This window comes from Netta rufina (assembly GCF_964035555.1).
Source record: "Netta rufina genome assembly, chromosome: 1".
Classification (NCBI taxonomy): domain Eukaryota; kingdom Metazoa; phylum Chordata; class Aves; order Anseriformes; family Anatidae; genus Netta; species Netta rufina.
Window position 1 is genome coordinate 205001966 of NC_140123.1, and position 11599 is coordinate 205013564.

Genomic DNA, 11599 nt, shown 5'->3' on the forward strand with positions numbered 1-11599 from the left:
TGCAGAGAATGAAAACCCTACGTCAGTTAGGAATAAATCTAAATCCTATGAAATATCTGAAACCGATGCCAAAAAATGATATATGCAGAAAGTTTCTAAGGTACTAGATGTTCTGAATTTCTCGTGTATCAGTAAAATATTCTTTAATGCCTAATGTCGTCGTTGCACGTTCTAATCCAAACTGAAATATATTGCTCAATTATCCTGAGTGTGTATTAGAAAATTTTAAAAGTGGTGTCACACAGGAATCTAACCTGCTTTATTTATTGCAGCCCCACAGGGTTGTCTACATAAATTCAGGTTCTTAAATCCAAACTACTGAAAACCTGTCCTCTTTATTTTTTGCCCGTGGCTGTGTGCAGGTGTAATTAAAGCCATTTTGATGTCTCATTGCCTAATACAATGAGGGCAACGTTCGGTGGTTTGAGCTGAATAATTTCACCGGTTGTCTCTGTGTCTGAGGGCAATAAATAAGAGGATGGGTTGAAGTCTCACTCCGATCAGGACTTTAGCTAACGATTAACTTGCTGATTTTCTCGGAATGCTGCTGAAAGAACTGGAGTAAGCAAGAGCAGACATCACCACGAGGAGGATTTATAACGTGCAATCTCACTTTTTCTACGTTGGAGAAAATTTATGGACTTGACAGTTTCACCAGAGCTCCCTGCCAGAACTGGGAAGAGAGAAGGTGCACGGTCCACCTGTGGCTGAGAGACTCTTCAGGCTGGATTTACTTGCTCTGAGCACAAGATTTGCGTGTGTGTAGTTGCATACAAGTCTTGCAGACCCTCTTGTCTGGCCAGCCTCCGACTTCAATGTAATTTCACTTTTCAGTTTTATTTTTATGCCTCTATTAGTGACAAAACTAGGACGTTGTCCTGAGCTACGTGGGTGTGCCTTTCCACAGGGCGCTGTTTAAGTTATCCAACCTCTTTTCCTGTTTTATTTGAGCTAAGCCACACTAGTGCAATCAGAATATAAATCCCTCTGACAACAGTACAGAACTCAGAGGGAAATGTGAAGAAGACACATGGCAGACACAGGTAGAAGGTGGAAGAAAATCCCTCTCACCTTTTAAAATGCCTGTTTTTATTAACTGTCTGGCAAGATGTTTTCTTTTTCAGCTGAGATACAGCTTCTGAGAGTGGGTCACAGGTTGTGAACGCCAACCTTTGCTCCAGGGAGTAGGGTATGTTTTCCCCTAGCAACTTAGCCCTGAGAGGGGTGGCACTGAATCCTGCCTTCAGATTTCTGCCTTGACTCTTCTAACCTCTGTTGTCAGGCTCTGTGTTTCTGAGCAGAATTACTCAGAATTCTGTGTATTGAGCAAAATTCTTTGTTAAGAGATTATTGTTGTTATTATTACTGATTTACATGAACTGATTTCTGAGAGCACTCGGGAGCTCTGGGGGCCGTTAGCAGAATCAGACCCTTTCTTTTGTACTTTGTTCAGATTTTGATCTGAGCCTACAGTGAATAAACACCATTGCCAGCCAGCCGGCAGTCACTTGATAGAGAAACAATAACAGCTTGAGGCCTTACATATGGGAAGCTTTATTTATAGGTATTAACAAGAAGAAACTTTTAAAAGGAGAATTTGAAGATGAGCAGTTGATAAGCCTTGCTTGCAGAGCCAGTGTATTGGGCTAGGGAACGATGTCTGAGTAATGAGTCTTCAGAAAAACTATTATCCCTCCTTACAGCATCCAGCAGTTGCTACCACAATTAAAAATGTTCTTGACAAACTTATTAGGGAAACTAGAAAATGAGGGCATGCACAGAAGTTGAGTAGGCTCGTGGCCCTTAAATTATCAGATTCCTTTGGAGGTCAGTGTGGCATGGCAGTGGGATGGCTCTGGTACAGGGGGTAGATGTATGGAATCTCTCAGGAGCTGTGATTTTAAGTTATGGATCTCTCACATCTGGCACTCTTCAGTTCTGCTTGTGTTTGGTTTTAGCTCTGTAATTTGTCTGTAAATAACCTGGTGTCAGTACTGCCATCACCAGGAATGGGATTTTTAGGTGTTACAAGTGGCTGTGAAGATCAAACTTCTCTCCTTGTGAGTTAGCCATGAGGGGTAGGGTTAATCTCACCTCATTTGGAGTTTCTTTAACAAAAATGTCTCTGAACGAGCTGTCCTACTCTGCTCTGTCTTGGTGGAGAGGGATTCATCCAGCCTGCTTTAGAGCTCTGCTTATGCTTGAGCTTATTCATACTGTAGCTGTGACAGAGCCAGTGGAGAGGAACAAAACAGGGCTAGGACTACTACCCCCAGCTGCTTAGTGTGAAATAAGCACTAGCTATGCTGTCACAGAACATAAAAGCCTGTAAGAAGCCCTTTTTATTTTCTTTTTGTATCGTTTCAGGGACCTAGCAGTCACTCCTGCACCAGGCAGCTCCCGTCAACAACTACTGGAGCCAGCAACACATCCTTCTCTGGTCTCCGATGGAAGGAGTGTCACCCAAGAGCACAGCTTCCCCTTGAATAACCCAGAGAGCCGGTGAGTTCAGTTTCTGAGACAGCAGATCAGCGCTGGGTGGAACAAAGGTTAATGCTGCAATGTGCAAGATCTAAAACCATCTTCCAAGCTAATGCAGTTGTCTCATCTGTTCCATCAACAGCCTTATTAAGCATGTGTCACTACATCATAAAATGAAGACTCGTCTTTCGTAGGAATGGTTTCATTTCATTCACTATAATTAAAAAAAAAAAAAAAAAAAAAAAAAAAAAAGAATTTGAAATTCTTTCTATTAACAGGATATTTGAAGGGAAAAAGATACTGAAAGAAACTTGGTCCAGGTAGAGAAAAACAGAACTGCAGTGATAACCCCAGGGTGTGGCAGGGAGGCAACTCCTGTCTCATTTAAAGCTTGTAGAGAGGTGAGGATAGAAAACAACTTGAAAAGGCTACATCTTCATTGTCTTGGAGGCGTTCAGCTAGGAAGGGAGCTTTATTTTCCTGACTCATTTTACAGGTCCACGTTGCCATCCTGCCAAAATGGCTGTGACTCACTCTACTTGTCCTGTTCCCCAAAAATGTCTGAGCTCTGGCTGCCAACAAGCCTGCCTGCTATTGTGGCAAGTGACATTGCAGCCTCTCTGTGCAGAATCCTAGATCAGCTTTTTTTTTTTTTTTTTTTCCCCCTATTCTGGCCATCTGTTGTAATCTCGTGCCCAGATGGGATACGCAGAAGCAGCCGGATGCCACACAGCACGACCTAGTGAGGTGTAACACGCCAGATTCCCCATCCACACTTGGAAATAGGTGTGTGCTCGTGGCTGTGCTGTGAGCCACTGTGAGCTGAGCTCTTCTCCCTCTCCTGAATCCATGATAAAACTCATCCAAAAACTGCACCTGAGAAGGAGCTGATGGCTATGCCATATGGCAGTTGGTAAGCTTGAGTTTGATCACAGGTTCAGTCCCATATCTGATGTTTTGTTGTCATTCCATACCAACCAAGACACCTCTCCCACTGCATGGAAACATCCATACCATGAATTTTTCCACTATTAGTATTTAATTGAACAAATCGCTGTGTTAAATGACCTCCCAAGCACACATTAAACATCTTTTCACATAAGACAATGAGGAAATGCTGACATCTTTATAAGATTTCAACCCATTCGCTTCATTTCTGATCTGCTAAAGCAGAATTCTTAGATAAACTTGTTGGGAAAAAAAAAAAAATCTGTGTTCCTTTTATATCCTAGAGAGACTGCCAGTTCCCTCTCCGTGATGTGCTACCTGCCACTGTAATTACAAGTTGTTAATTAGCATGCTGTAAAAAGGTTGAAACCATAGGCCTCTGCAGATTCATTTGTCCTGAGTATTTGTGCCACCGTGGAGCATGCTGGAGGGGAACAGAGTGAGCGTGTGAGAGAAACTGAGTGTGTAATAGGTTGCAGAGGGATTATGCATCATCTGTCCTTCCCAGGAAGAGGCAGGACCTGTAACTCAAATGAGTGTGAAGCTACGAGGAGTTGTAAAGGTCTTACCCTTCACATATGGGAATAAATATGTCTTTCCACTCCACCACATTTTGGTGTTTTGACTTTAGCAGTGTTTTCATTTAGCGCTGTTAATAACACAGTGGAAAAACAACTGTGAGGAGAGAAAATGCAAACTGCTAATCGGATTCATTCTCTGTGCATGCATCGTGGCCTGCGGCAAAATTGTATGGAGTCATGCTGTCAAGCCCTTTTGCAAGGGAAATAAGAAAATTTCTTCCAAACTTTCCTTATAGGCATGATTGATGGAATTGCTGTTGTGTAGATGCACTTGAAATACTGGTGGGGAAAAAAAAAAAAAAACACATTTCTGAAGGATTGCAGCAAAGCCTGTTGTGATTTTGCTTGCCCGAATTTTGAGGTGCTTTAATCTTTTCTTTTGCTTTCTCCCCAATTTTATGCTTTCAACATTTGGAATGGAAGAAAGAGTAAAATAAAATCCATCAAGGGGTAAGAGCACTAATGTTTTGACCTCCAGGCACAGGCAATGAAGCAAATACTGTTTTCCAGGATTGGGTCTGCAGATATGAGTCTGATGTGTCACTGGACAACTCTGTGTCCAGGTCCCAAATTCTCCACATTATTTCTCAAATCTGGCAGCTTGAGTTGTGATGGAAATGCCATCATTATCCATCAGGTCGCTGACACCTGTTGGATTCAACTTCTGAAGTTGTTCTGTTACCTCTGGTTACAAGTAAAATAGATGATCCTGATTGCATTTAGTCCACGAGTAGAAATGAAAGGTTTAGTTTGCACATCTCTCAACTGACCTGCAGTTTCCAGCCAGCCAGTTTCTAATTACATCCACGGCTTCTTTTCATCACTAAGACCATAGCTGTGGTCTTCTTGGAAGTAAACTGCTCACCTAGTCCTTCCCAATTTCACAAGAGAAAACACAGTGCTGGTTTCTCTTTGAAGTTCTCTGCTGGGCCTGAACTCTCCTGCACATGAAGGTGTGGATATTTTTCTTGCCCAAAGTTCCCTTTGTTGTCACACACAGGCTTAAACAATTTATCATTGCTTGTGCTGAGTAGCTGTCCTTTAGGGCAATTTATCTTGCAACTGTACTTTAAAGGGCTGCTAGTCACCACAGGCAGTGATAAATTCTTTACCTCCTTGTCTGCTGTTTTTCATTTCTCACTTTTACCAGTAGAGGTGTTTGTAAGGCTGTAGTGTAAACCAGACATGGAAATGATCTGGTTACAACATAGCAAGGGGAAGAGAAGAGAGGAGGAACAAAGTTGAAGCTGGAAACTCATGAGTCAGAGAGGGGAAACTTCTTAATATGTTCCTATACCCTTGCTATTTACAGGTCTGAGGGTGGAGGCAGAACCTCACCTACCACTGAGCAGCACCTTTAGCAAGGAGCTATTGCAAAACACAGTCAAATGAAAAATTTCTGTCAGCCAATATGTTATACCGTCGTATGCAATGATGTGTGTTAGGGTTTTGCTGGCAAGTGCAAGATCTAAACAAAATCTGTAGCAGTCCAGGGCTCTACTCCTCAACTATTTTGTATTTAGTGCACGTAGACTCCATTTATCTCCTTATTCCATGGGATATTGCTCTCTATTTTTATTTTATACATTTATTCTCCATATAACTGATAAGAAAATAGAAGTAGAGGGAATAAAGTCAGGACACGTCTGCTCCACTCATAATAGTTCTCTTTTTTTTGTGCTGGGGCTGTCAGGGAAGGACTAGAGATAGGTTACCCGAACTCATTTACAGATCACTTGGTGAAAGCAGGAAGGAGAGGTACATGCTCAGCTCCTGTACTGCACCCCTCACAAGTACCTTGGACACCTAGATGGCAGGGATTGCATAAGCTCTAGTTTCTCTACTTATTTTTGTTGGTTTTCTCATCCTGATTAGCTTTCCTTAATCGTTTCCTGTGATGTTTGTAGTAGAGAAGCCTTTTGCTGAACTCTGTGCAACTGAACACTGAGAAGAGTATTGCAATAAAGCCTCACGTCGAGGTTTATTAAAATTCACAACTTGGCCAAGACCAGAATATAACAGCGAGGCATTTAGTAAAACACCAAGGCTTCCCCTGTGTCAGGTAAATCACAGCTGCTGCCACAGCTACCACACTATAAACTATAAAATGTTAAAACTACTGCGTGTCCTAGGAAAAATGTGCAGGTCTGGTGCCACAGGTAAACGTGGGTTAAACTTGCAGGAGTTGTCATTGTAACTTACACCACTTCTCTGTGGGGAGGAAGGTCCTGCATCAAACACGCTTTTTCCCCACAGGGAAATCACATAACCAACACAGGATAATCTTATCTCTGTAATTTGGCTTTTATTTTGTGAATTGCTCCCTTACAAGCTCGCAAGGTACTGACAGAGCTTTCTGCTGCAGCACTGAGTTGTGGGGTTCATGTTGTTAGGCTACCTGAGTGATTTTCAGGGGAACTTGGGTACCTAGCACACCATAAAGTGGCGTGTAAAATATTTTCCACAGTTTACCTTGTCTTCTGCCCTTTTACAAAGGGGCAGCAAGGGAGAAAGCAGTGAGGATTTTTCTTTAACACCTACTGTGCTGGGCTTTGATGCAGTGCATTCATGTCATTGTGCCCAGATTTCCACAGGGGTTAACTCTAACCATGTCATTATGGTCAACTTTTATCCTTTATTAGTAGGTGATTGCACGACTAGACGTTCTCTGAAGCAAAAGCAGAAGTAGTTGGCCTTTTAGAAACTGCCGTAGACGTTGTTGAATTGTCCATGCTGCTATTTATACTGAGCCTGGTTTCACTACTCCCAGTAATTCCTTATCCCTGCCACGATTATGTCTGATGCACATTGCAGGCAGCTAAAATGCGATTACAGCTAGGGTTAAGCACACAGCAAGAGCGTTCAGCAGTTGATGAGCATCCTCGGATGCAGCAGAGCTCGGAGGAAGATGTGAGCACTCAGTTCATTACAGAATACAATATTCCTTTGCCTTGAAGGCAATAGCAAAAACCTCATAGACTTTCACAGTACTTCCAGTGAGAAGATAATTACCTGTTTCTTAGGGGAGTACCATGCTGTTTTATCTCATTATTCATGATCCCTTCTTCTTACAGTACGGTTTTATTAAAATACCGCTGAAATTCTCGTTTTATTCCCCAGAACACTGTAATCACAGCATGCTCACAAGGTAAAATGCTTCTTACAAGAATTAGAGGATGGACTTCTTTTGGCCTGCACCACTGATAAGGTCAGGGTGGATAAAACTTGAGCTTCTTCCTATATTCATAAGCCTATGAATCGGTTTCTCCCGTATAGGCCAGAACAGTCCTTTCCAGATGAAGACAGACTTTATGAAACATCACATTCACGGATTATTTGCTTTAATATGTAGGGTCTCAGACCACTCGGGCTTTGGCTTTGGTGAGGTTTTCTGCAAGACACCAAACAGGTCAGAGGTGCCCTGCTTACCACTCGCTGGTAAATGGCTACTTGTGGTCCTTGCTGTCACTGGACTGCCACAGAAATGCTTCTTTTCAAGGCAATTCCTATTTTCTTTTACTCACTAAGACACAGATTTAGAAATAAGAGGCTCCAAGATCCCAGATTTGCTATTCAAAAGCCATCAGGATGTGGTCGTGGGCAACCTGCTCTGGGTTGGGGAATTGGAGCAGGCGACCTCCAGGGGTCCCTTCCAACCCCAGTCATTCCATGAAGCTGTCTCACTGTGTGACACGAACTTCTTTACCTGTCTGTGCAATTAATGAATTAAATCAATAAATGAACACTGAGAGAGGTAGTAGTTGTGTTGGCTAGTGCTGGAAGTTTTGAAAGAATCTTAATGTGCAAAAAGCCTCGTGTAGCTGATAAGCACTGGCATTTCTTTCTGACTTTTGATTGAGTTATGCGATTGCAGCATCAATAACGCTATCAGACTTGGTGCATCTGCTTTTTTTCTCACTATTTCAAACCACAAATCATTTCTCCTTCTCAGCTGCAGAGGATCTGGTCCTGCCAGAAGGCTATTCCTAAACTCCGCTGGTGCACCTGCTGCTGAAGGCCTGCCTGTGCTCACTCCTGCTCCCTACACTCGTCCCACTGAAGATGCCCAAGCTGAGCACCAGGATCCACGGGGAGCTGAAAACGGAGCAGACAGACTGCAAGGTTTGAAGCATATTCCAAAGTACCAGTTTTGCTCAGGCTGTGCATCGTGCTTACCATAACGTTAGGAGCTTCGCTTGGCTGCCAGGGCAGCTTCTTCATGCCTCTGGTAATGACGCTTTTACAAGAAGCAATGTTAAAATGTGGCAGAATCAGTGTGGCGTGAAGGAAACATGCTCAGTACAGCAGCTCTCTCTCAAGGAACTTCAGGAGAAATTCAAAATAATGCCTGCCTAGGCGTGAAGCTGCTCTTCTGCTCACATGAGCTAGAGCAGTCACTAGATTACTGAAGACAGCAGTCTTTTTTTTCCCCCACAAAACATGGGATGTTGTGGGGGATGCACTTTGTGAATTCATTTAAATAAACACCCTTTTAAGTCTCTTCACTTATTTATAATTTCTGCAGAGAATGAACTCCACCGTGACAGTCTTCCGAGGAAGCACAGCAAACCCAAGGCTGGTTCTTCTCACGTGCTTCAGCTCAGCAACTGGCCCGGCTCCCACTCCAGACCTGTCCTACCTCCAATCCCACCCAGGAGGAAGAGCACCAACCCTTGAAGGCCACTGCTAGCCAAGTCTTCATCTCGGTCACACCCAATCCTTCTGCCTAATGGGGATACTGATTTTGATAGATTTTGCTTTTTTCAAAAGAAATTATATCAAAGGTTATTTCCAAATCCCTTTCTGATTAAACCTCCAAAAAGTTATTTATTTATAACTTTATTAAAAAGTAATTTCTGCATTTCCCAACACTAAAAATGATTTCCCCAGGCATTCTCAGCTGGGAAATGGTGTAGAATTTTTTTCCTCACAGCCACAAGTCCACATCTTCTATTAATTTCTTTCTTTCCTCCCCCTCCTATTTTATAGATTTAATTGCCGTGTGGAAGCATCAGGGCTTCTGATAATATCCCCGATATTGTAGGACTAGTGAGTTCTTTTGAAGAGGGATTTTGTGAAATGTTCAGTGTTGTTGGGAGTGAAAACTAGTTGCAAGTCTATTTTTAATAAAATGTGGTTTTTTTTGAAGAGCTGAGACCATTTTTTCATTTGCATGTGTCTTTAAACAAACAAGCTAGTACGGAGTCACCAGAAAAAAAAAAATATTTCAGAGAACTGGCTGAAGCTGTAAGCACCATGTGAAGATTTGTTTGTTTTTTTCTATATGTGGAACAGAGCTCTGACAAGTAAATAAAACTCTCGAGTCGATGTTTGTCCTGATTAATTTTCATTACCATCCATTTAGGGAACAGATCGTGGGGCCCTTTGCCTGAGCAGCCTCCCCCGAGGAAGGCCGTTTGCTATTTTCGTTACAGCGAGGGTCCCGAGAGGTCTTTGCGGGCACAGGAGACGACGTGACTCGTTCCCAGAGCGCGGGGCTGTGTCTGTGGGATGGCTCTGGTTTACCTCGTTGTGCCTGTTCGCAAGGTGTTCGAGGGTTTTCATTGTTTAAATGGGATGAGCTGAACAAAGCCACGCAGCTCCTGGTAAGGGATAGGTTCAGATAGCCTGACCTTAAATTCCAGTGCAGCCTGTAAAACAGCTCAGCCTTTTATTAAGCCGTTTCCTTTCCACGCTGCAGCTGGCTGGATCCTCGAGCTGAAGAACAACAGCTCTGCTCAGGCACCAGCTTTTATCATTTTTTTTTGGGCAGAACAAAAAGCGGGTTCAGCAGGAGTTCAGGCAGCTGAAGCTGCAGCCTGAACCTTGGTGGCTTTGACCACAGCATCAGAGCAAGGTGGGTGCTGGACCCAACGCTTCCCCAGCCCCTCAGCTTCTCCAACAAATCCCTCAGGGCCTCTTTACCTCTGCAAACACCTTCAGCATTACCTCTGCAAACAACTTCCCAGCTGTCAGCCCGGCTGGCACGGCCGGCTGCACACTCGATTGACGCGGCCGCTGATCAGCCGATGGTTTTTTGCTGTTTTACAGGCACGAGGAGCTGTGCTGGCAGCGTGGTTAATGAGTATCTGCAAGGTGCCCGGTGTTTCGCGGTGATCACAGCTCCCAGCTCAGCCTGGTGACAGAACTGCTTGCATAAGGAAGGCGCTGCGGGCAGTGCACAGGGATCGAAAAAATAAATAAATAAAGCCTTGGACATCTTCAGCAAGCGAGCACAGCGATGCCGAGTGCTCGTGTTTAAAGGAAAGGTCTTAAACATCGAGCTCTCCAGTGCAGGAACTGCCTCACTGTTTTGATTATGCAGGTGCAGTATAAATATGCTTCTATATTGCTCAGCTGGAAAACCAAAAACCTTCTGCCATGATGAAAAACGAGCACATGATCAGGATTTTGGTTATCTTACTGCACTTGTAGCAGACAATTAATGGCTGAAGAGGCTCTCCCAGCTTGCAACCAGTTCCTTGACCCTGAGCTTTCAAAACCCACATGTGGGGTCACTTGTCCCTGGTGCACAAAACACCTGGCTGAGCCTGAAGGCAGAAGATTTCCAACCCATAACATTTACATTTCTTTTAGCAGATTGGGAGGCATCGCCGTTCGTCATTCTTAGTTCAGGGCGTTTATTTCTGGCTGAAAGCTCCGTGTAGCTCGGTGCCTTCATATTTATAGACTGGCAGATAAAAGCGGGGCTGTTTCGGGGAACTCTGTTTTCACTGGCAGGAAGCGTGTTTGGATTACAGCAGGGTAGCACCTAAAGTTACTCATAGGCAAGCAAGTCTCCGAGCCTTGAATTTTACGGAGGGGGGCACCACAAGCTGTTTAATTTCCCTTTTTTAAAGTTAAACATTCAACAACAGCCATAGCTGTGGTTTCTTCAGCGTGAACTGAAACGGCTTTACCATCCCAAAGAGGGACAATTTAGGGTCTCCAGCCCCCACTTCACAATTTAGTCAGCTGAAGACGTGAAAAAAATAAAATGAAAATGGGTGTAAAAAGGTTTGGTTTGGTTCTCTGATCTTCATCTCCTGCCTCCCTTCTTCACTACCCTCACCAATATGGACTGGACTGGTCAGGGCTTGACTTGTGGGTGAGATCACTGCGAATCCAGCAACTATTTCTCTCCTTCTCCTTCTCCTTCTCCTTCTCCTTCTCCTTCTCCTTCTCCCTTCTCCTTCTCCTTCTCCTTCTCCTTCTCCTTCTCCTTCTCCTTCTCCTTCTCCTTCTCCTTCTCCTTCTCCTTCTCCTCCTTCTCCTTCTCCTCCTCCTCCTCCTCCTCCTCCTCCTCCTCCTCCTCCTCCTCCTCCTTCTCCTTCTCCTTCTCCTTCTCCTTCTCCTTCTCCTCCTTCTCCTCCTTCTCCTCCTCCTCCTCCTCCTCCTCCTCCTCCTCCTCCTCCTCCTCCTCCTCCTCCTCTTCCTCCTCCTCCTTCTCCTTCTCCTTCTCCTTCTCCTTCTCCTTCTCCTTCTCCTTCTCCTTCTCCTTCTTCTCCTTCTCCTTCTCCTTCTCCTTCTCCTTCTCCTTCTTCTCCTTCTCCTTCTCCTTCTCCTTCTCCTTCTCCTTCTCCTTCTCC

General features: G+C 44.0%; 1 protein-coding gene across 1 annotated transcript in view; it reads left to right on the forward strand.

Moving 5' to 3' along the window:
- Nucleotides 1-8687, forward strand: part of LRGUK (leucine rich repeats and guanylate kinase domain containing) — a gene marked incomplete at both ends in the record, with an annotated part of 49126 nt that extends 40439 nt beyond the window's left edge. The window contains 3 exons of the mRNA XM_084306394.1: nucleotides 2368-2502; nucleotides 7963-8132; nucleotides 8536-8687. Coding sequence (XP_084162520.1) covers nucleotides 2368-2502; nucleotides 7963-8132; nucleotides 8536-8687 — 457 coding nt within the window. The remainder of the gene's footprint in view (nucleotides 1-2367; nucleotides 2503-7962; nucleotides 8133-8535) is intronic.
- Nucleotides 8688-11599: the final 2912 nt, after the last annotated feature.